We start from the raw sequence: 26,746 nt of genomic DNA on the forward strand, positions 1-26,746 counted from the left end.
AAAACGAATAGTTATACACCATTGAGCTGGTCCTCCAAATAAATATACAAGGAGCAAATAAATATACAATATAGAGATTACCTATATAATAGATACTCATTTTGCGACATCATCACTCAAGTAGCTGGTTTCATTCATTTCAATAAAATCGTTCTATATTTTTCGATGTAGAATAAAAACTCCTTAATTTTACCGAAACAGACCAGCTGTTTGAATTTTTATTGAAAGACAATTTAATGTCAGCCACAAAGAACTATCGTGAAGTTTAACAGTATGTCGACATGAATTAGTAATAAGGGGAGGCAAAACATCGCTGTGCCATCCGTTCGGTGATCAGCTGTTGTCGCGCATGTGCAGCTGTGCCGAGGGGGGCTTCGAGCTTCGACATCGACGCGGTGCGTCCTTCCAACATTTGCGCGAAGCTCTTCGCCGTAAATAGACGCGTGCACGTGGCGTCCTTTGTGAACGCGCTCCTACAGTATTACTAGTGCTCGGTCGCGCCCTACTGGGCTATTCGCCAGCTACAGCATGGACGCGCTGCTGGCAGCGCTCGTGGCTCTGATGGCAGTTGCCGCCGCGATGGCCGCCGTGCTGAGTACGCTTTCTAAAGCTGCAATATTCGCTATCCTCGCGATAGCGCCCTGTGTGTATCGTTACAGAAAGCAGCTCTACATTATTTTCGTCACTCTTCCACGAGACCTCAAGTGAGTAAAGATACATTTTATGTATGAGAAAGCACTCAAATTGAACGAAATTTAAACAATAATTCTCTGTCATTCTTTTTCCCGTTGTACAAAATTAGACCATGGTTCAATATTACGTTGGGATTTGTTCCGACTTTATCAGTGTTACAAAAGGGGCCCAATATGCTCTCACGTTTAAATGTACGTATATATCGATACAGCATGTTTATAACTCTCAAAAGATTTTCAGCGATGTTTATGTTAAAATTTTCAAGGACGAACGAAATCTACTTTCGACATCTAGCAAAAATACGAATAAAACATTCTAATGATTAATTTATATAACTCGTGGGCACGACTTCAATCGTGTACGGTTCCTGTCTCCGGTGTTTGATTGGAAGTACGTTGTTTGTCCATCACAGCTCATCATAGTGACGTCTCTTGAATACTTAATCGTTATTATAACTTATTCAATAATGTTCTCTGATTATTATTATTCCTGTAGATAAAATATTGTTCAATTGTGCGTGAGCTATGGTTTTTGGATTACGGTTTAAAGTTTGCTTTAGTAAAAGTTCATAATATCTTACAAAGATTTGCTTAAAACTAAAATTGGTTTCATCAATGATACTTTAATAAAAAAATCATAGTTACTTCTTCGTTTTGGGCTCCCATAAATGAACGTTGTCAGAACATTAATGAATTATTCAATAAACTATCCGTTTTCATGGAAATCGATTTTATCAATCAAAAATTCCTCACACGGATGATGTATGTGTAATGTTTTAATTAAACATATTTTTTAGACTTGCTTTGATTATTGATAGATTTTCGCTGAAATTGCCTTTTTGCGATGACAATTCTACCCAGGAACTAGTTGTGCATCTGAAATAGAAAAGTGTTGTTTGAGAAAGTGCTCATGATCCACTTGGTATTAAGTTGTTACTGGAGTCATAGATTAAGGTTGAAGTCTTATTGTGTATCGGTTGTCTCACACTTCATGAATGCTTTGAGGAAGAAATAGGCGGGTGGCTCTACCACGAATAATGCTCTTTTGCCCCCCTGTGTTAACATAGAGGAAGGTTGGTTGGTAATAAATTTGATTTTTCCGTCGTTTTTTCTTAACACTTTTAAACATTTCATTACTACCAGGTTGTTGGAAAAAATCTTATTGAGACAGAAATTGGGCTATCTTTTAGTAAATTGTTTTCGCTTTTACTAAAAAAACTTGTACATCTTAATTATTGATTTAATAAAACACGCCGCTACATAATACTCGTATTAGGATGTTTAACTAGGTATCAGTTTAATGTCAGAGTACAATGAACGGAAACACTAGTGTTAGACTCAAAATTATACCGTAAAACGTTAATAACGCATTGTAGAAGATAAAAGTTTGTATTTTGTCATATTTAACAAAATAACACTTTGTCACATTTTTCACTTACATATATGCAATAATTATTCACGCCATAGTAAATTAAAGTATAACTAAAATGAAATAAAGCTGTTTGTAGAAACTCATTCAATTGTTTACCTTAATTATTTGGTCGCGTGATAATTTAGTTGAAGGATAACTTTATCTGGTCGTTTGCAAAACCAGCTAGATTTTAAAACTCACTATGCCTTGAAGTAACAGTAACGTATGAGTTCACAGTTCCGTTGTTCAGTATAATATTCCAATTTATCCAATATTCATTTAGAACAAACAGGTTATGTATCGACCACAAAAATTCAAATAACACAAAACAGTGAAAAAATTTACAATGTAGTAACCTCGTCTTTTATTAGCTACTGGCTGAAGTTCCTGTAACAACATTGATCGCCCTGAAATATATTCTGTTGTTGTTTACCTATTATCTACACGGTGCCGCGATGTTTACAGAGACACGTGTTGTCTAATTATTTCTGGTGTTATTTTTATAATGTTTACTAGGTAGATTGGTATCGTGATGGCACGCTCATTGAAACTAATTTTTGCATGTTTTCTTTCTCGTTATGGAAACGAGCTTACAGAAAATTCAATTAAAACAAAGCGCGAGGGGTATTACAAATGTTTTACATACTAAAATGTTAATTTCAATAAGACAGTATAATCTATATATTAATACGTGAAGCAAAAACTTTGTATCCTTTTTATGAAAATTACGCGGAGGGAGGAGTATGAAATTTTCCACATTTATAGAGAATATAGAGAAGTGCACAATGCTAATATTTTTTTAAAATAATGCATAAAAGATACATTATATCAATAAAGAAAACATTACATACTCTTTGTTTATTGTCAAACTTTTGTTAATGCTTAAAGTCTAGTCATATTGAGAATAGGTTAGTCTTCTATTTAGGTTAGTATTCTTTATCTTTAATATGACGAGTATTTGTCTTGGCGAAATCTGTAACAATAGGACCATAATAATGTTGAAACTTATAATTTCAATTAATTATAGTCGAATTTCGACTACTGCGGGACCACTGGTTAATTTAAAAATACATCATCATTTAAAAAGACATAAAATTACTAATTTTCACTGACTTGAGGGCACAGTGGTTAACGCTTCTGTCTGCTGAGCCGAGAGCTGTTTGTTCGATTCCCATATTTGGCAAACATTCGTGTGACGAACAGATTTATTTGCTCCTTATTCAAATCTAGGATTCTATAGATAGATACGATAATTAATCATATTGATATAAATGTATATTAGTGTCTGGATCTAATAGTACAGGGAACCGAGTTTCCGATTGTTTACTTTTATTTGGAAGTTGTACAATAGCGTATCTAAAATAATGGAATTGAGAATTAAAATTATTTTTTGATCATAAAGTAAGGGTATTGTAACCCTTGTTGTAATTGTTTTATAGTATCTATCTAGTGTGTATATGTAATTTCCACGTTAAGGCGGTCGTTATGATACCTGTCAAGTGTTGTCTACCCTATGTCAAGGATTTTTATTTATGTGCACACAGATTAAAATGCTTAAAACCTAGCATTGATATTTATTTCACTACGTATTCAATTTATTTTTCTATATTACAGATAAACTATACGAATTGTTTGTTTTCTGATGTTTAAAGCAGATTTTGTACGCGTTATTTTGTGATGGCATCGTTCAATAGCGTAATACAAATTCTATCATCACTCGCATTACAGGATAGGTACAGATAATTCTTCACAAAAAACTTTAAACTGACAATTTATCAAATAAATAAATTCAAATCCTGTCATTATAACCAAGCATTAATCAATGTGTTATTAAATTTTTAATTCAGCCGAAGATATGAAAATTTGCCACTATTGCCACAAGCAAAAAATTGTTTACTCCGTACCCATGGAAGTCAAACGCAACATTATAATTATCATTAACTCATTTTACTTTACGATGTTCTTCGTTTCAAGCAGCCGTTCATAATTGGCTTTTATTATGTGAAACGATCCTTTTTTTTATGAATCGTCAGGTGTGTCGGAATAAATACATTCCCTTCATATTAAAAGAATAGAAGTTTAAAAAAAAAAAAAAATAGTTTAAAAAAACTAACAAAACACGCTTTTATAGAAAATCCAACTAAAAAATAAAAAAAGCGTGGAGTGCTTTTGAGGATATTATCAAAATAATCCTTCTACTCATATCTGTTCATAAAATATTTATAACTACTGCATGCTAAAAATACCATGCACCCCATGCTTTTTTTACAATAAGATAATTTTTTCTTACACTATTTTTAATTCAAATTTATTAAAAATCATATTTTATTTTTAGTGGGATTTTCTATAAAAACGTATTTTGTTAGTTTTTTTAAACTATTATTTATTTCTCATTTTTTAGTTGAATTTCAATTTTATGAAATGATTATTTTCAAATTTTTTTTAAATATTGATTTGTCATCGGTCCTTAATAAGTATACCAAATTTCGAGTTAATCCGACGTTTTGAAGGGGGTTAAAAATCATGTTCAAAGATTCCGTTACAAACATACATACGTCTGAAGCTAATAAAAGCGTATTAAAATAGGCATTGACACAAACAATATCTATATATTAATACGTGAAGCAAAAACTTTGTATCCCTTTTTACGAAAATTGCGCGGACGGAGGAGTATGAAATTTTCCACACTTATAGAGAATATAGAGAAGAAGTGCACAATGCTAATATTTTTTTTAAATAATACATAAAAGATGCATTAATTCAATAAAGAAAACATTACATACACTACCATGTATTTGACACACACACGCATCATACTATTTGTTTATTGCATTGAAGTATATATATTGTCAAACTTTTCTTTGCTATCTGTCAGTTATAGTCTGTCAAATTGAGAATACATTAAATATTGTTTTCTCTTTATTAATCTTTGTATTAGTGTAGTCTTGACGAAATATGTGATTAAAAAGAATTATAATAGCCCTTGACAATAGAATCATAATAGTGTACAAACTTATAATTTCCATTAGTTATAGTCGAATTTCGACTACCAGGAGACCACTAGTAATATAATAAATTATATACTTAAATATGACGTCTTGGATATAAAATAAGACGACGTTGTCTTGACAGGATAAGTCATATTTGTAGGTTGTCTACAGCGAAAGCAGAACCATTTTCAATGGCGCCCAAATTCCAAGGGATGTTCCTTAAGGGAGATAGATAACCGAGTTTGTTCAATCTGGTCATTAGAGGTTTAAGAGAGTAATTTTATTAAGTGTCCACAAGCCAACCTGCCACTATTGACAAAAATTTAAACTTATATATATCTATAAAAGGTAATTTAAAATAATATAACATTTTATAGGTAATTGAAATTTAAAATACTAGGGAGAGACGATTAAAATTAAATCTACGAGAAATCATCTTCATAATAATACTAATAGTTTGTCATTTCTTCTGTACGCTTATAAGATATTTTATGCAATTGAAAGAAAATTGTAAATTGGCCAAGATTAAGCAAAAAACGTAAAAGCTTCTTAGAGAGTTAAGGTCTGGTTCAAAGACCTTATTTTTATTAAGTAATCCATGACTTGTGCAGTAAAACAAATTCCAGGCAGTTTTCTTAAATTCAAGAACAGTTTATAATTCATTCGGCAATACATTTGTTCGTTTATTTTTATTAGCATTTTCACAACTTAATTGAATGCAACTGGCGGCATTACAAATACACGAACAGAAAATTTTATTATTAATACAGGTGCCGGGGTAGTCTAAACATCGCTTGAGTCACGTTACGTGGTAGCGTGAGAAGCGACAGTCAGCGGCTATCCTAATAATATTGGGAAAATAGTTCGAAAAACTGAGGATATGAATGTTGCCTGAATTTCAGTAGTGTTTTAAAGAAAGTTTCATGTTATAAACATTTTTACCATTTTGCATTGCTACCTACGGCTGTCAAGTCACTCATGTCCAGCGCTTTTTTTTTTTTTGCTTAGATGGGTGGACGAGCGCACAGCCCACCTGGTGTTAAGTGGTTACTGGAGCCCATAGACATCCACAACGTAAATGCGGTGATTGTAGGTATGGGTAGGTAGATATGATGATAGGTATAGATATAGGAGTATGGTAGATGATGAAGATCATCAAATCGTCGTTTTCTAAAAAAAAGTCTTTAAATGTTAAACCTTTTTTACAATAATATGTAAATGTCAATGTGAATGGTTTTTGTTTTTATCGTCAAAGGCCAAAATGTAATACAAGAAATAAATCTAATATATTATTTACTCAATTTTAATCCGAAAAACAAAAAATTAATTGAAATATGGCCGAATGAATATTTCCGTTTAAGTTAAATAAATTAATTAGTATTGTATTATTAATTTATATCGACTCCATCAGTCCAGTAGTAGTTCCTACAATTAATCCAATTCAAATTATACTCGTAAATGCGAAATATAGTGACAATGGATGGATGTTTGTTACTGCAAATGTCACACAAGAATTACGGGAAGGTTTTGGATAAAACTTAACAATGTACATCAGATGCTTTTACATTAGACATGGGCTAAAATACAGTGCGACTAAGGGGCAACAGGCACGCGAATTGTTTCAAGAAATGCATGTGATGCATAAAATTAGCGATTATCACCCACAGCTGAATTTCTATAAGTTTATTAGTTGCAAGCTTTTTTTCACGAATGTTTTTCACGTTTAAAAACATAAATATTGACGTGGTAACTGGCAAAAGGAGCAGCCCCGAAGGCTGCTGGCTGCAGTAAACAAAGCGCAGGCCACCGTAGGTACTTGTCGAACGCGCTGAAGACTTGACGCGTAGAATTAGCCTGTAGAGTTTTTGCCAGATGTTCTCAGAGGATCGCGATCTCGATTCGGTGGTAGTTACACTCACTCAGCAGCTGCCCTTTAACATTTAGGCTTTTACTGATCGGGCAACTACTAACGCTAGGTATGACTAAACTAGTCAGATTTTCACATGAATTTTTTGTTAGGTTTTCACTATTCTGTAAACAACTAAGACCGCATTTTTGTTATCAAAGGTATTCTGACTTATCGAGATGAACACTTACATATGTAGTATTTGAGGTCGCGCAATCTGTAATGCTCAGATAAAATCTTGTTCGATATTTTTTCGTTTGATTTATTGGTTATTTTGGCTGTTTAAATTAATTCCCTATTGTTAAATAGCTTTTAGCGTAAAAAATGATGAATGAAAAAATATTTTTTTATGTTATATTTTTACTTAAATATATGTATTTTTCTTGCGTTACTGTGTTTTTTCTGTCTTTGTTTGTTGGTTGTATGCTTACATCATTATAGGATTATTGTTTTCACATAGCTACGTCAAATAAACGTATGCTCGTGAAGAGTCACGTGTTGAGCGAACGGTACGATATACGGTTTCTCATCCTATGTCTTCTTCGGTTTAAAACACGAGTGTTTAGTTGAATTAAAATTGTAGTTGGCAACGTGAACTATGTACATACATACTTAAAACATTATAAATATAATATTATATTTACAACACGTTATCGATACCGAACATAAATTAACAATCGCCCATAAGCCACTGAATCTGTCATAGTATTCTATTTGAGTAGCAACTTGATAACCATAAAAACTGCCCAGGATTTATCGTCCTTAACTAAGTTTAACTAAGCAAACTAGGGTAGGTTTAAGCGGTAGGTTTTCGTGAAACAATAAGCGCTAGGGTACCAAATGATGAGTGATAATGGTAGGAGATGATAGTGAAGCGGATGAGAGATGATGATGAATTCGTACGTATTGATAACTCGATTGACAGTCCATTGAATCTTCTGATATCAATCTATACGAAACTTGATAGTTAAATGATAAATATTGTATGGCGCATCCTCTTGTGACGTTAATAGACAAAGTTTGTATTTGTAATTGACACATTGAATGTGCGGAAAGGAATTGTTGTGTTTTCGAACTGCTATGTTGTTTTTTTTGCCATAATCAGTTTCATTATCAACTGTAGTTTGAACATGTGTTTCAAACGCTAAAATCTCGGGCATATGATTACTAGTGTTGAACTTAAAGGCGTGTCATCTAAACTATCAACGATAGCTGTTAGGGGATTAATGACAATGGGAAGATCTTCCTTCGAACGGATGTCAATTTTTTCCCCTACATAAGCTGATGGTCTAGAGCGACCATATCAGCATAACCTTAACTAGTAGGTGATCTCACGGAGCTCAAACCTGATGACGTTGCTAACCTAACCTAACCTACACTATACCAAGAGCCGTGCTTCGCAGAATCTACCACCGGATCGGAAACGCAACCCACTGAGAAGATCCGGCGAGAAATTAACTTTTATATACGCAAGCTTATCTTGAAAATGTCGTTAGCGAAATTCAAGCGTCTGTCAAATTTCTTCTTGTTCTATCATGACTGCTGCCACAACTTTAAGAAGTTTTAAATGAATCGGATAAATCGCGCATACAGACGTGATAAAACAAATAAATATTTTTTATATGAGAGTCGATAAGATTAGATTTGTACCTATTTGATTACTGCATCAGTACTGTAAGCATACAGGACAGTATCAAGCGCGAGGTCGCTGCAGCGGGACCAGGCAAGAACCTTTACGTAATCAAAAAACAAAAAAACATCAAAGAAGCCGTTAAAATTATAATTTTCCAACAGATCCAGGCTTGAAGTTTCCGCTATGATGCGGGTAATAAAAATGATAGGAATAACATGTGCAGGATTTTGAAGTGTAGGTACTTCGGACTGTTGTTCGTTCTTCGTTGGTTGTCGATATCATTCACGGGTAGTCTTTTATCCGAATTCTTATTGATATAAAGATTGGTGACCGTTAATTTGGCGACAAACGAAAGGGGTTTCATCGAGCGGGTTCTTCTTTGCTTTGTAGACCGATATTGACGTTTGTAATGTTGTTGATCGGAACTTTGAGAGTTGTTGTCTTGAAAACAAGTTTCTGTCAAATATTATAATATATGAGTATTCTATGATAGCTGCCGCTACAGTTATATTATCTATGTAGCGCAAATTAAAAAGTTTTATGTAATTCGTTTTTATGACTGAGCAATACGTTTCAAGCAATTTACAGATGCTTACCCTTTGACTGTTCGATGGCATTGTACTTTACTCGAAGCTTGGAACAGGATTGGTAGTTAATTGTATTTTTTTACTGGTGGTAGGATCTCTTGTGAGTCCGCGTGGGTAGGTACCACCACCCTGTCTATTTCTACCGTGAAGCAGTAATGCGTTTCGGTTTGAAGGGTGGGGCAGCCGTTGTAACTATACTTGAGACCTTAGAACTTATATCTCAAGGTGGGTGGCGCATTTACGTCGCAGATGTCTATGGGCTCCAGTAACCACTCACTTAATGGGTGGGCTGTGATCTCGTCCACCCATGTAAGCAATAAAAAAAAAACTGCATTATCACTTATTTGCTTTGCGGTTGGCAGGGGCTTAGCTCTGTCCGTAATATCGTTAACGTCTATGAGCGACGGTAACCACTCACCATCAGGTGGGCCGTATGCTCGCCTTGTTAATTGTTTTTGTTTTTGCTCTCCGTTGAAGAGAAAGGTCTTAGCAGTCAGCAGTCTATATGGGCTGTGCGCTCGACTGCCCGGCCCATATATGCTGATAAAGGTCTTTGTTATATTTCAATGTCATTAATTTTTATTGCGTAGGCTGATGTATACCGAGGAACGGACCGTATTGGGCTGGCGTCCAGCATTCGATCGATATCTTAACAATGCGCCAATGAAAATGCCGTCAAAATCCTTTTATTGAAATAAAACTTGTTACGGGACTAAGCCTACTTTTGTAATGCAGTCTCGTTTTTTTCTTCATTTAAATATTTTTAATACATTGAGATTATAACTTGAAATATTTCAAAATACAGTAGTATTGTAGTACCCTTACTAGCAGTTGAATCTTTTTATTTTTTTATTTTGAGTGATTAACAAATGTCAATTTCATTTTAGCAAGTTTTTTTTTGTAACATTATCTTATTCGAATAAATCATTCAAAACATTAAATGAGTCGACTATTATCAAAGCCGGCAATGTGACTTTTGGACAATTATTGGTAAATCAGAAAAACTAATGATTGACTTTGTATTTCATTGGCAGTCACAAAACTCTTCTGAACGACATCTTAGATAAATAACAGGTTAAGTTAATACTTTATTTAATACAGGTTTTGAACCGTTTCTTTGAAGGAGACGATTATATTCAAATCAATCTGTATCGCCATATCAATAACATTTTTTTGTCCAAATGCACAGATTGCCACCTTTGATAATAGACGACTCAAATATGAGAAAATCACGTATTGAAAATTTTGATGCGACAGCCTGTGTTTTAGTAAGCGTACGGTATATACCTATAGACGTAGGTATAGTGTGACTGACGAATATAATCGATACCAATTTCAACCTTCACATTAGATTCATTAGAGAGCTATGGAAGGACGGTTGGTTTTTTTTTTTTTCATTCATATTTAAATAGGCTAAACAGGTTTATGGACGAGACTTGACAATCGATTTTTTTTCCCCGGTGACTTTGTTTTCAATCTAAAGAGACGATGACTGTTTGTATATTATCTTTTTGTTTTCGTTAGTAGGTTTATAAAACACACGTCATAGAGAATTATGACAATGTTCTGTTCATTGTCTTTCGTTAAATGGGAGTATTTTATTTTAAATTGAACGTTGACATGATATCTACAATATGCTTATTCTCTTTAAAGCTTACATTACTCGTCAATATTTAGATAACATGCTGCGATTCCTGTAGAGGCACACATTCTATTGTGTTTAGTAAATATTATTTTCTAGATTCCTATGGCGCTACGCGAATGGCATGATAAGGTCGAAGCGATGGGGACGTCAAGATGCGACTGTAGCGGAATTGTTCACGCGACGTGCTAAACGGAATCCTGATGCGCCATGTTTTATTGTTGTTGGAGATCGAACGTGGACCTTTGGACAGGTTAAGTACCTATAGATTTTCTAAATTTGAAAAACGTAATGTCCGGTTTGCGTCCGTTTAAAGCATACACCGCCTTTCATAGAACGCTATTTGGGGACAGACATAAGTTTTTTTTTTATTACCTTTGTAGGCATACGAGCATACGGCCCACCTGATGGTAAGTGGTCGCCGTTGCTCCTGGACGTCAGCAATGCCAGGGGCAGTGCCAAGCCGCTGCCTACCATTAAGTACTCTCCGCAATCCTCGTTTGAAGAAGGACATGTCATAGCGTTCGGAAAACATCATGGAGGGGGGTTCATTCTAAAGCCGGATGGTACGTGGCAAAAAAGATCTTTGGAAAAGCACTATCAATGAACGCAGCGGTTCCAGATAATATGGATGAACTCTGCTCCGATGGCGGGAGGTGCGATGATAAAAAGGAGATGAGGGGATCATCTCGAATAAGTCCCGAACCACTCTCAGTGCCTTTAAAAATTCCCAGAACCAGTCAGTTCGACGTGCAATTTAACCTGCAGAGATAGTCCACTGACTTTCTCGCCGAATGTAATCGGTGTGTCGCCATTCTGTTTCGATAATAGGCTCAGCGAAGAACTACTCCTGGTAGGGCAAAAGTTATCAAACCTTCTTAGGCTGAACCCAATACAGAATAACCACGAGACTACTGGCAGATAGACAAAAAATAAGCAAGAATTTGTGCTTTTCTGAGCTTGCTCAAACACGCTTCAATATTATTGGCTGGCTCAAAACATGTTCTTCAATTATTATTACAGGAAGTTACGTAAGGATAAATTATTATCAGTATACTAGTACGGACAGATGATGGAGGGACAGATAATCTGTACTTTACAGATTGCGTCGAAATCGAACCAAGTGGCGCGAACTATGCAAGAGCACCTGCAGCTCAAGCGCGGTGATGTGGTCTGCGTATTCCTGCCCAACAGCGGCGAGTACATCTGGACGTGGCTTGGCATCGCTAAAGTCGGAGGCGTTTCAGCACTCATCAACAGTAATCTGCGACATAAACCCCTCTTGCACTGCATACAAGTGGCCAATGCAAAGGCTGTAATCTTCTCTGATCAACTTACGGATGGTGAGCTTGTGCTAATTAATTCAAATGGATTAATATAAATTGTTTTTTATTCGATAGTATCAATACCACTAAAGCGCACGGTAGAACACAATTTTTAGCGTCAGTACACGAAACATCAATATCGATATATGTTTAATGCTAATGCTTTTTTCCTGGTAAATATTTTGGGCCCTTACTATTAAACAGTTTATTATCAAGGTCATGTTTAATAATTGTCGCCTACCACAAGGAAAGCGACAAGAATTTCTTCATACATACATTCAGATGATTCTATTTATTCATTTACTTTAAAATAATGGGAGGGCATGTTGTTATCCCCCACGATCTTGACTATTTTTGGCGCGAAGCTATCATTTGTTTGGATTTAAATGGTAGGATAGAGTGAAATTGGGACTCCAAACATAGGATTATCGCATCGTGGTTTCCTGGTTAATATAATAGTTTAGTAAATTCCATCCGATTCAATAAGCTTGTCATTAGACATCTGTAGCTCTAGCACTGGGAGCAGGCCCTGGTAACCGTACTCTTCAAAGAGTCAACTAACCAGATATCAAACATAAATGTAACCCATACATCAGCCCGGACTTTCTCGAAAGATCTTCTCAGCGGGTCGCGGTTCCCATCCGGTAGTAGATCCATTCGCGAATCAGCTGTCCTTGAGCTGTTAGATGACCCTTCGGTGGCGCTCGGGCAGCTTCTAGTAACTACCATCCCTCCCGGTTGAGCCAGTGCTCATCCACTTGTCCTGGTGAAACTGGAAAGACTTCCAGGAGATAAGTAATCCCTCTCTCATAAAAAAACGGAAAGCTCCGTACTGATTGTAATGAAATGACTTTAAATCATAGTTTTTAAGTTTATGTAATTTTCTGTTTTTTTTGTCCTCCGTTTTAGCGATCGACGAAATCCGTGATCAACTACCGAAGGGACTAAAAATGTTTCAACTGTACGGAAAGTCTAAACCTGGTATTCTGGATCTTGAGAATGAAATGAGCAAGCATTCAACAGACTACCCAGTCGTCACGGAGAAGCTTCATTATAAAGACACATTACTTTACATCTACACGTCAGGCACGACGGGAATGCCGAAGGCTGCTGTTATGCCAAACTCCAAGTAAATTATGTTTTTATTTTCACTTGTGTTCGTCGGATGATTGAAATTCGACAATAATTATTAACCTTCAAGATTTAACTTCAATTTTGTGTACCTATGCAGTTTTCGGTCTTGATTTTAAATTTGAAAAATAAACTCTATACCTATGCATAAAACTCTTGTGAGTTAGCGCGGGTAGGTACCATCACCCTGTCTATTTCTACCGTGAAGCAGTAATTCGTTTTGGTTTGAAGGGTGGGGCAGCCGTTGTAACTATACTTGAGACCTTAGAACTTATATCTCAGGTGGATGGCGTATTTACGTAGTAGATGTCTATGGGCTCCAGTAACCACTTAACACAAGGGGGGCTCGTCAACCCATCTCAACAATAAAAATAAAAAAAACTGGATTTTCGAGCAATTTTTTTATTTTAATGAATAATATGATAATTTTTGTAAAACTCTCATCGCAACGATTATTTCCTAAATCACAAGTCGGCCGTAATGCGATAACAAAAGAGGGCTTTTTAAAACGTTGTCCATTTCTGTCGTGGAGCAATCATGCATTCTATTGAACCATTATCGGCCCGATCTTTCCCGTGGTGCAGAAATGAGATCAAGGTTCTCTTGGTGTCAACCGATAACAAGATCCCACAGACAGCAAAAGGGGAAAGCGGCCACGTAAATACTCTATTTCTTTGGACGGATTTGGACGGATATTTCGGCGGTCGCCTCATCAGGCTATTAAACACTACTAAAAAATCTAGACAGATTATTAAAGTCGTTAGTATTTCAATAAATCAAGTGACGTTTGAATATCTTTACAGGTATTTGTTGATTGTAGCAGCGACGGTCCACATGCTGGGTTTGAATTCATCAGACCGCGTTTACAACTCGCTACCACTGTACCACACTGCGGGCGGTGTGGTGGGAACAGGGGCGGCGCTGGTCGACGGAATCCCCTCTGTGATCAGGCCCAAGTTCTCTGCGAGCAATTTTTGGACTGACTGTATTAAATATGATTGCACGGTGCGTTATATGTTAAATATTATTATTCTTCTAAAAATATTTGTTATGTCAAATTCAATCATTTTTTTTTTCATTTAATACTCTATTAAGCTTGTTTTTTTTTACAACTGAACGGAATGAGAGGGAACGTCTATACTGCGTAGAATGGAACTTGCCGCTAGAGATAAATAATCGTTTCATACTAAGAAGTCTTTAGTGTTGCTATTAACAAGATAATTGGTTAATGATTATGTCTTTTTTTATATAGGTATTTATTTTAATTAAATAATAGTAGTGTTCAAATTTATCTAATTTAGTATGGATTTGAGATACGAAGGGAACCTTTTTTTTTTGTTGCCAAATTGAGATATAAGTCTAAATGTTTTAGTTGCTAATGTTAAGAAAAAAAATTGTGACACAAATATATAATCCGAATATGTACCAAAACTAGAATACTTTTCTGATTCTTCTTCTCATTGGTATACACTCTTGGCAGAGTGGTCGTGGTCATCACTTCGGGTGGTGGTGCGCTTCACCAGACCTCGCCATTCCTCACGTACCGCGGGCCTTCTTGTGCACTCGTTGTATGATTTGTTAACGTCAACAGGTGGCCCAGTACATTGGCGAGATGTGTAGATACTTGCTGTCTCAACCGGCGCGACCGACTGATTCGCAGCATCGCGTTCGCATCATGGTCGGCAATGGCATGCGACCCGCTATCTGGCAACAAATAGTGGACCGGTAATCATAAATGTTTATATACATTTAATTATAATACATACTTTTTTCAGGATAATCATTTACAGCAACGTATTGTAAACATAATTGTAAATGCATGTTGTTAAAGCATGTCTGTTTTAACAAAAACCGACTTCAAATAGAAAAAAAAAAAATATTCCAAATCAAATTGATATACTCTAAAAACAATAATCATCGAAATCGGTTGGCATGATAGTGTCGTGGCGTGATATTCATCTATTTGTCGCGCACGTACCTACTTAATGCAAATATAAGACTTATATGGCTTTCTCGTGGATACCATTATCAGAACTGGACTAAATGGAAAAAGAAAGACCACAGGGGAAGCGTCAGCTTTCTAATAAAAGAATCATCAAAATCGATTCACCCAGTCAAAAGTTATGAGGTAACAAACATAAAAAAAACATACAGTCCAATTGAGAACCTCCTCCTTTTTTGAAGTCGGTCAAAAATAGAGCATATTATGGCAAATAATATAACTATTATTATAAATTTTAATGAACGAAAACTACTGCTAATGTTTACTATATAATATGTATTTTTTAACATTTTGAATAATTTCGATATCTGCCGGCATTTGATTAATTAACTTAACTTGAAATTTGCATACTTATCAAGGATCGATGACAATTCAATATTTTAAACAGTTAGACCCGTTATCCTTACTGAGATAATCAGGATTAGTGATTTTTCGTTGGCACTAGCTCCCAATTTTAGCAGCTCTTCCACAATATTAACAAAGCCTAATTCAACCGGTATATAAATTAATAGCTTAATATGTTGATGTTTAATTGTAAAGCCATATTTAGTAAATATGTAATAGTTAAAAAAATAAAAAAACACACTTTTACAATTACATATATATATATAATCATAATGGCAGTTTCGTTCCAATTCAAACGGTAATATAACAGTTTTTTGTCCATCGGACACAGTAGCTATCTTTCTACAGTGCGAACATAGCCTATAGCGCATAGCATATCATTAGTTTCAAACTAGATTTTTTTAAGCTAAATATTTATAATTGTTTACATCCAATACGTAAATAAATAAAATACTATTGTATGGCTCTCAACAATCCACTTCCTTAACAATTTTGTAGTATTAATTGAAACAGGAAAATATTAAGGAAAACGTATCGTAAATTGTTTTGATTATACTATCATTTAATAATGTGACTCGACAACAAGAAAATGAGTGCTAAGTCGCGACGATGTCGTCGTCAAAGAACGTAGAAGTGGCCTAACTGTTATTTACAAGCAGAGCGGAAAAGTTTAGGTCAATGATCCCATAAACAAGCTTAAAGTGAAACATGTTTCCCAAATATTTCAATTATACCGCAAGGTAGGCTCTATCTTTGAACGAGAGTATGTTACGAAGAGTATGTTAACGAACGCATTTATTAAGTTGTATTTTTGTATGTCTATGTCTATATTGTATTATAATGTAATTATTTCTTTTTTAGGTTCAAAATACCGCAGATCAACGAGATATACGGCGCGACCGAGAGCAATGCAAACATCAGTGAGTAAATTTACATTAGTATTTCGTTTATAAATGAATCGGCACGTTTGTTTACGTAAAAAATTACGTAGACCACATCAAAATGCTTCAATATTAAACAAAAAATTTAAACTACTAACATAACAATAAAAACAAGTTTAGGTAAGATAATTTATCGAATATTACAGGTTAAGTTCGTATCATGATATTATTCAGAACATATTCAAAGCAGGGTTGTTACGGATGCAATAATTTAGACATTCGCGGATGCAGATGCGGATGCGGATTATTAGAAGTTCACATCCGCGGATGCGGATTGGATGCGGATGCAGATGTAATACAGATGCAGAAGCGGATTTTGCGATTTTAAAAAAAAAATCCTTTTTTATCCCAAAATCCATGAATAAATAACTGAAAATCAATTTAATTTTAACTTTTTATTTATTTAATCATATTTTTTGAACAAAATTATACAAGTTTTTGGTTTTACTTATGACAGAATTTTAAGCTTCGAGTTTTATAATAAAAAATATTTGTTTAATAATTAACCTTAAAGATTGTTGAATTATATCTAATAAATAGCAATATTGCAGCCTTCTCAGTTTTCAACCTGTTTCTTAGTGGATTATATATTAACCCAGCTCCACTAAATAGTTGTTCATCCAGGGAGTATTTATTTCCGGTGATTTTTCAAAGAAGTAGTAGTGCGTCCCTTCCACGAGTAACTTTTATTGCATATCTTACACTCCGACTTCTCCGGATCATTTTTGTCTATTGTATATTGATAAATAAGACTTATAGTCCAGATACTTCTTTTTATTGGTGGCGACATTTCACTTAATATTTATATCGAATATTCATTAAACACGCAAAAAACTATGAAATACACAGTAAACACTGACTGTAACTATAATTTATTGACAATGAGAAAAAACACAACAAACAAAACCTGTAGGATCTTGTTACCAATGTGCGCCTTCCTATTCGTCAGTTACCGAATGAAGTTAGCAATTACCATTCAAAATTCAAAGTACCGAAAAGACTCGATTCAAATTTTAAATCATTAAGTTGGTAAGAGCAATGTAGAGGGCTATTCTATGAATGTGCCTGCGAGATCGAATCAAGAATATGAAGATTAGTCCGAAAGATTGCGAGGTTGAAGTGGCAGTGGGCAGGGCAGGGCACATTGTTCGTAAAACAGATGGCCATTGGGACCCAACATTTTTTGAATGGCGACCGATTATCTGAGGACGTAGCGTGGGCAGACCGCTCCCCGAAGTTGACCTAGGTCGCGGTAATTCGCTGGATGCTGGATAAATTTATACCATAGTTGAGCTACATATGCTTAGAATTCCAAATCTCCAATTTTTATCTCTCTCAACTACTTTGAAACTTGGTTTAAAATTAGAGTGTGTTTAAAAAAATGTTCAAAATCTGACACGTGAGTCGGTCCCACCCAGTGGGAGACTAGCAGTTTTCCGCTAAAGTTAAGGAAAAACGATATTCTCCTTTCGGCTCATGAATGAACCTAACAGCCACTAGTCTCTGTGGCCATTGATATAGCTTATTCATATAAGTGGATGAAGTCCCGGTTAAAGAGAATACTAATAATGCTTTCTTTATTTGCAGTCAACGTTGACAATACCTTAGGTGCTGTAGGCTTCCTTCCCAAGCTGGTCCCAACCAGCCTTCACCCCATAGCGTTGGTGCGCTCGGACGATCAGGGAAACCTGGTGCGAGGACCTGACGGCTACTGCATCCGCTGCCCCCCGAGTGAGTAGCTCTACATTTTACAGTTAACAATACAGTCACTTTACGTATAGGTATGTAGAACGTGTTGTACAAAAGTTACAAGCTCGGTGTTTTTGATGCTTTACTTTCCCGTTATCCTTGCGTAATACTTATTTTCTAGACAGGTTCACAAAATTTTCCAATTTGTTTCGATCCTATTCAGATAAAATAAAGATGCGATGAGGAAATACGAAGTAGAGTAATCATAGACTTCTCGATGAATTGATCACAAAATCTCACACGATGTGACATACACATGACACGGTGTTTAAGGTGCTGGATTTTTTTTTCAGAACTTTATTCATCTTGTAAAACTAAAATGAAATTCGAAATTACTTTTCACTTCGAAATTGTTCACATTTATAAATCACTAATATCCATCTAAACAAGATGCGTTTTTTTTTAGATGAGCCTGGTATGTTCATTGGACTTATCGCCCAGGGGAATGCGTCCCGAGAATATTACGGATACGTCGATAAGGTAAGAAGTCTTATAACCCCATCGATATTTAAAAGTCTTATGAGTTACGTTAAGTTTTTTTTTTTTAATAATTACAAGTAAATTTTTGTCTAATAAACTGGTATAATAGAGCTTTGCAATTAAATTAAACTGCAAACACCGATTTGACCAGTAAAGAAGCGTATATTTTGCTGAAAGATTGGAAATACTTGGCCGTTTTACTGTATATAATATGGGCAACAAGTTGATGTATTTAAAAAAAAATCGCATTGTACAGAACGACAGCAACAAGAAGTTGGTACGTGACGTTTTCTGTAAGGGAGACGCAGCCTTTGTGAGTGGCGACATCCTAGTGGCAGATGAGTTAGGTTATCTGTTCTTCCGTGATCGCACCGGGGACACGTACAAGTGGAAGGGCGAGAACGTCGCTACCGCCGAGGTCGAGAACGCCATGTCACCAGTGTTGGATGAGAAGGCCTGCGTTGTCTATGGTGTTTCGGTGAGTTTTCAAAAAAATATTTTACAATACAAACTTATCAATCTTGAAATGATGATATTGAAAAAAAAAATTAATTATTTAAATTTTGTTATTAATTGTCCCCATAGACAAATTACAATTCCCTCCGCATATCTATTATGGAGCAATCATGCTAAATGTATAATTTTAAGCTAAAGCAATGGAAAATTTGGCCTCTTGTCTGAAGGTGAGCGGCGGTATCTAAGTTGCGGTTTATTAACCTCGATAATAACATAAAAACCTGTTGTATAAATTGAAAGCGACTGTGGCATAGATGTTCACAAAAGTAGGTATATAACATTAACATTATGTATAAAGTTATCTATCCGTCCATTACAATAAACAAATATTTATCATAGATCCCTCAGACGGAAGGACGAGTCGGCATGGCTGCCATAGCCGATCCGTTAGGCGAATTGGACTTGAAGAAGCTTGCGCGGGATTTAGATGATTGCTTGCCTTCGTATGCGAGACCAATGTTCCTGCGTTTCATGAATGATTTGGACATAACAAGTAAGTCGGATAATATTAGCTTAGTAAAAAATATTTTAGTCACGTTATATAAAGAAACAAAAACAAACGAGTTTAGCAGAAACCTTTATTAGCAGCAGCAGCTATTCGCGATGTTAAGCGATTTTTATTTATTTTGTTGAAGATAGTTTTTGTCGTAAAAAAACTTGTTACATAAATTAGATAAGTCAAAATCTTGAGCTGTCAATGATTGTCATCGAGGCTTGATCATTGGCTGAACACTGTTTTTGTTATACTCGTATGTAAAAATATGCAAAATATAAATATGCAAAAAAAATTTGCTAATACGCAAAATATGCAAAAAATTAAGTGTCATTACAGTGTATTCAAAAATTGTATTTAAAAGAGCCAATGAACAAATGAACTATTTTCCACAGGTACATTCAAACTAAAAAAGTTGCAATACCAAAAGGAAGGTTTCGATCCTGACGTCATCAAGGACCCGTTATACTTTAGATCCGGAGACAGTTTTGTACCCATAACCTCTCAACTGTTCCATGATATTTGTAACGGAAAATTGAAAATTTAATTATTAAAAGCATCCGTTTTTGAAAACGATTAGGGCAAATCGTCGCGTTTGTAAATCTTACAAGTTACTCAATGTCACAATCGTTAGTCTAAATGAGGAGTATTTCACTAAATATATGTATAGAACAACGGATATGGAGAATGTAATATTATTAAATTATTATGAGGGAAATAATGTTAAATATAATTATTATTTAAATAAATATTGATAAGATTATGAAATGAATCTGTCAATGGGACTGTAAGTTCTTTTCAATTTCAAAAACACGTCTAACGTGTTTGGTAACTTTGATAGCAAGTGTGCTTAGTGCGAGTTCCTCTTTTCCATCATTTTTTATTCCAATAAGAGGTATAGCGTTAATAGCTTCTCAATAACGTTTCTTGATTTGTAAAAAAAAAAAAAATTACGGAAAGTGTTTGTAATGACCGATCCTCTGTGATAGCGTTTTCTTCTTTACTCCTCTGAAGGTCTCTTTCAATGCATTGCCAATCACTAATAACGTTAACGCGACCGAATTAGTAAAATAAATCTCGCACTCGGCACAGAGATTTCAATTTTTTTATGTGAATGTAGTAAATTAGACGTACACCAACGTTACCTTGTGATAAAAAACAAAATATTAGCCACATTGTTTTGGCATAGGCAATTTTGTAGGTATAGTGAATTATTAAGTTGCCTCTCGCTAAAAAATTAAAACGCATTAATCAATCGAAACACAATAGCAGTAACTTTACTTGATACATAGTAAAAATACTAGGGAACATTCCACCATCTATCTAGTCACATAAGATTTTGTTTTATAGAATTCCATAAAAATATTTCTGTTCCTTGTGTATTGTTTTTAGTTTGTTTTTGTAGAGTTGGTTATTTTGTTCAAGGCATGATTTTTTCGGTATTATTGTTTGATAAATGTGAAGGCACTAAAAGCGTTTTAGTATAATGGTTCAGTTAAATCAGAATTCGAACGTTCGGTTTTAATGTCGACTAGGTTTGTAAAAACAACAATGTACTAATTTTCAATGGGAGTGATGTAATCAAGTAATTGTTTTGCATAAAATGTAAATAAACACAGTTCTTTACGTCATAATGTTGTATTTATTTCTCAAAATCCACAAAATAGCTTTCGTCAACAATATGCAATAGAACATAACATCTGATATACATAATTATGTATTGTTAAAACGGCGATATGTTAACAGTAAATAGGGTTTGCAATCGAAACATGAAATTAGAAAATATTTTGCCATGTTAGAAAATCTTGACATAATATATTTTTTTTAAGTTTATTGCCAACAACAAATATATTGTTTCTAATATTTAAATAAATACAATGTATATTTACATAATATCAGAGATACGTACAACTACAGAATCCATTTCACAGGAAATAACGATCTATTTGTGCTTATTCCTAAAAGTTTTTGGCAGTGCTTTGTTGGAACTTTTTCTATTGTTTGTAATATTATTTTTTTGCAATTATTTATTGTATTTCTCTAGCGTTGTCGAATAATGTTCGTACGATGCTGCAATTTGTAACAAAACCTTCGTCAGTCATTTTTGTTCAAAAAATAATATATGCGAACGGTGCATTGTGAATATTTCTCGCACTTTGGGATGAAATTTATACGTGGCAAGACGTCTTTGAAGCGTATACTTCGTATTCGTGAATTATAATTGTATTACATACAGAGTGCTTATTGCGAGTTTCTTAATGTTCTCGATAGCATAAAAGTTAACTCTATTTTGTATGCAGTTGGGACGGCGCACAGTGGGTCGATACTATGATTTTAGTGACTTAGGCACCAACTTTGTTTTTTTACATTTTTCTTTATGTAGATAGATAGAGCTCGTTAATCTAAATAATAATTGTTTTAGGCAAAAATTACAAAAACTTTATAGTTTGGTCAGAAAAATGTGTTTTGTGATTTTTTTGTATGGAGCGGGTCACATTAAATTAAATTCCTGCTAAGTACCGCGAGGTCCCGCTTTGAAACTTTATTTTCCTTACACCTTGTCTAGTCTACTATCATTTGATGCTATGAACATGTGCATAAAGTTGCAACTCTGCCAAATAAAAGGATCGAAAAAAATGAATAAATACGTAGAATAAAAACCTTTATATTTTTTTTCGTAAGTGCTTTTAAGTTAAATTTGATATGGATTAGTAAGTAAAAGCACGTAATGATACCCATAATCACATAATACCTAACAACAATACATTTAGTAGGTCTCTAATTAAGCAATCTCTCTAATTATTAGGATAGTTAACATTATTTAATGAGGATAACTAGTTAAGCAGCCATTACTGGGTAGTAAAAAATATAGTAAATATTTGTTTGTCTCTGGAAGTATAAAGCGACCATGTTTATTATATACTAACTAGTGTTCGTTTATTCGTACTACTACTACTACTACTAACATCTCGTGATTGTCGTTGTGATCTTCCTTTTTCCGTTATAATGAATAATTTTGTTAACAATTTAGAATTATTTATGATTTTAAGAGAGCAACTACAGTCGCTTTCTGATAATAAAAATCTCTTTCAATTCCTACAAAATCAAATAAACGTGACCGAAGAGAAAAGTATTGAGCTCCAAAAATTCTGGACGCACTTTTGTTCAAATATAAGTGCAATATGAAAACGAAGTAGTCGCATGTTAGCACAGTTTATAAGAAAAAAATGTGATTGGTTAGAAGGTGCAATAAACTGGCCCGAAGGAATGATACCTGAAGCTATCAACACTGCACAGGAAAGGCTCGAGATTTCTAATACTGAAGATGTTGGAAATGTACCACCCTCAAATGTACTACAGAAGCCTCGACATCTACTTTTACACCACGAAAACCTTTTGAAGAATTGGGATCCAGGCAAAAACGAAGACGCATTGAACAAATTTACCAATCGCTTTCGTTATCCCCGGATGAAATGAAAGCTACTACAATTGCTAGTTTAAGAAACACTGGAAATGAAGATATCGGAGAAATAATGAACCACTTGTCAAATCACCCCGAAGATTTAGCAAAAAGTTAAGGAGTGTTTAAGTACAAGTAAAGTGAAAAGTAGTACATATTCTCCCGATAAGGCACTATTAGTTTCACTTAAATTAAGTAAGTGGCAGTATATAAACCTAAGAGAAGCAGCAAGTGAAAATGGGTCTGATTTATACCCTTCTTAATATAAAATTAAGCAAGAAAAGACCAAATGTTATCCAGGGAAAGACGAGGTAATTATTACTGAAGAAGGAGCTGCTATTAAAATGCAAGCATTACTAAACTTGGCGCTATATAGGCTTTTAGATGTGATTACTTCGGATTTGGACTCTGCAAGAGAGCTACTGCTTATAAGCAAATAGGCTTTGATAGAGCCCCAGGTCAAAGTAATTATAAAGAAAAAACTGAAACAGAGTTTGATGATTCATCTATTTTCATGGTCAGTCTAGTTCCTATAAGGCTTCAGAAATTTGATGGAACAATTGTTTGGGAAAACGACCTACCCTCATCAACTTTTTATTGCCGTCCAATAATGTTTAAATTTACAAAAGAAACGCAGTCAACAGTGACAATTATAAAAGCTAGCATAACAGAAGAAATAGAAAGACTTCAGCCATCAAAAATCAAACAAGTTGAAGTTAAGCATCAATTGCACATGATGATGATAGACGGACAAATAACCTCATATTTGTCAGAAACATTTTCTGCTGTCTGTGATATTTGCAAAGCAAAACCGTCAGAGCTTTTTGGAGTGACTTGCTTATCAAAGAGAAAATAATGAAGAAATATTCCAGTATGGAATGCCATCTTTACCTGCCTGGATAAGATGCATGGAGTGCTTACTTCATATCGGTAAATATAATTTTATTACTTCACAATTTTTTCATCGTATGTAGTTTCCTGTGAGATAATTTTTTAAATGACACTTTTTTTACGTCTTATCGTTTGGACTTCAAGAAATGGAGTTGCAAGGGGCGATGACAAAGAAAAAATAACAACCAGAAAAAGTGCTATACAGCAAGCGTTTAAAAAGGAATGCGGTTTACTTATAGATGCTGTCAAGCAAGGAGTAGGAACAACCAATAATGGCAATACTGCCAGAAGATTTTTCAGGGATGCAGAAGAAACAGCCCGCATAACAGGAATACGTAAAGATTTAATAGAGAGGTTTCACGTGATTCTTCACTTTGTTGCATCTGGAGAGCGCGTTTCCAATTTTTCGGAATTTTTTAGATATACTGCAGAATTGTATGTTAATTTATATCCCTGGTATTATAATATATGCTTTCCAGTATCCATAAATTGTTGGCATATGGCAGTGATATACAATAATGAAGAACTTTGGTGCCATTCGTATAGGTAAACTCTCCGAAGAGGCAGTGGAAGCTCGCAATAAAGATTTTCGGAAATATACAGAGAGTTGTTATTCAAGAATGATAAGTAGAACGTCGACTAATGAGGATATTTTACACAATCTTCTTTCGTCTTCTGACCCAAAGATCGAAAGGTGAAACAAAATATATAATATTTAGAGAGATTGCATAATTAGAGACCTACTAAATGTATTGTTGTTAGGTATTATGTAATTATGGGTATCATTACGTGCTTTTACGTACTAATCCATATCAAATTTAACTTAAAAGCACTTACGAAAAAAAATATAAAGGTTTTTATTCTATGTATTTATTAATTTTTTTCGATCCATTTATTTGGCAGAGTTGCAACTTTATGCACATGCTTATAGCATCAAATGATAGTAGACTAGACAAGGTATAAGGAAAATAAAGTTTCAAAGCGGGACCTCGCGGTACTTAGCAGGAATTTAATTTTATGTGACCCGCTCCATACAAAAAAATCACAAAACACATTTTTCTGACCAAACTATAAAGTTTTTGTAATTTTTGCCCAAAACAATTATTATTGAGATTAACGAGCTCTATCTATCTACATAAAAAAAATTATAAAAAAACAAAGTTGGTCCCTAAGTCACTAAAATCATAGAATCGACCCACTGTGCGGCGCCTCTAACAGCAAACGTACGCAAACGATCCCATTCCGTACAAATATGAGCTAACTTTTACGCTAACGAGAACGTTAAAAAACTCGCACTAAGCACACTGATATGAAATTTTACACAATAAAAAAACTGTCTCGTCATATGTTTAATTAAGTCAGCTAAACTAATAACGAACATTATCTGTATTATTTTTTTAAATAACGAACAGGATATTTATATTTATAAGGCATCACTTTACAAAATAATTTAAAAGGCCTACAAATCGTATCAACTGAATAATAATTCTGAGTTTCGTTTTTTTTTGTATTTTTTTTTAATTCCATAAATTATAAACCTCGTCTTGTTCTTTGACAAATAATACAGTTACCCCCATACAGAAAAAAAAATATCGAAGCACTTTTAAGCATCGTAAAAATATTTTATTACACAATAACATTTATTGGCTTAATACACATAAATGTTTAAATTTTATAATAAAACTAACAAGCAAAGGAAATTAGACTAGACAAATATCACAAACATAATTGTAAATATTATATTTCTCCTGTTCTAAGTATGTAGTAACCAACGGTACATGCATACAAAAATACTTCAAAATATAGTGATAACTAAAAATACACCTATTGTTCAACCATGCAGCGGGAAGAAAAAAAAACCGTCTAAATCGAATACTTTAATAAAAACTAAAATGTGTTATTAATTCTCAAATATATGAAGTAATGGAATGTATATGATTGTACTTTTTACTGACAACGACTTATACGAATGAATCGATAAAGCTCCGATACATTGCTGCCATCTTATTCGGGAACATTTAGTGCTTAAAAAACTTGTTGTTATCTCAAGGGCTTTCAAACTACAAAAGCCTTATCGTTCCAAACTACAAATAAAAAAGGCACTATATAAAACGCTAAATACTTACTTCGAAAACCTAAGCGCGGATTTTTCTCGTCTTCTCATTTTCAGTGTGCTTACTGCGAGTTTTGTAATAGCGTAAAAGTTAACTCATATTTGTATGGAGTTGGAAAGTTTTCCTACGTTTGCCGCTAGGGGCGCTGTTTGAACTGCATACAAATTCAAGTTAACTTCTACGCTATCGAAAACGTTAAAAAACTCGCACTAAGCACATAGGTCGTTTATTCGGTAGGGTTCTTCAAACGAGGCTTGTGGAAAGTACTTTACGGTAGGCAGCGGCTTGACTCTGCCCTTGCTGCAGTCCATGGGCGACGGTAACTACTCGCCATCAGGTGGGCCGTATGCTCGTCTGCCTACAAGGGCAATAAAAAAAAGGGTTGACACGTATGCTTTGTTGGCACTTCAGGTTAGGTTTGTGACACAGTACCAAGAG

General features: G+C 34.6%; 1 protein-coding gene across 1 annotated transcript; it reads left to right on the plus strand.

The window, feature by feature from the left end:
• Positions 1–404: 404 nt before the first annotated feature.
• Positions 405–21,477, plus strand: LOC114250207 (long-chain fatty acid transport protein 4). Its single transcript, XM_028183974.2, has 12 exons — positions 405–704; positions 10,961–11,114; positions 11,964–12,204; positions 13,096–13,315; positions 14,121–14,322; positions 14,909–15,042; positions 16,526–16,584; positions 18,193–18,336; positions 18,761–18,834; positions 19,091–19,312; positions 19,690–19,843; positions 20,239–21,477. Exons 1-12 carry the CDS (start codon positions 529–531, stop codon positions 20,388–20,390), a joined length of 1,932 nt encoding a protein of 643 aa, XP_028039775.2. The 5' UTR covers positions 405–528; the 3' UTR covers positions 20,391–21,477.
• The last annotated feature ends 5,269 nt before the right edge of the window (positions 21,478–26,746 follow it).

The sequence above is a fragment of the Bombyx mandarina genome, chromosome 04 (assembly GCF_030267445.1).
Source record: "Bombyx mandarina strain Sakado chromosome 04, ASM3026744v2".
NCBI lineage: Eukaryota > Metazoa > Arthropoda > Insecta > Lepidoptera > Bombycidae > Bombyx > Bombyx mandarina.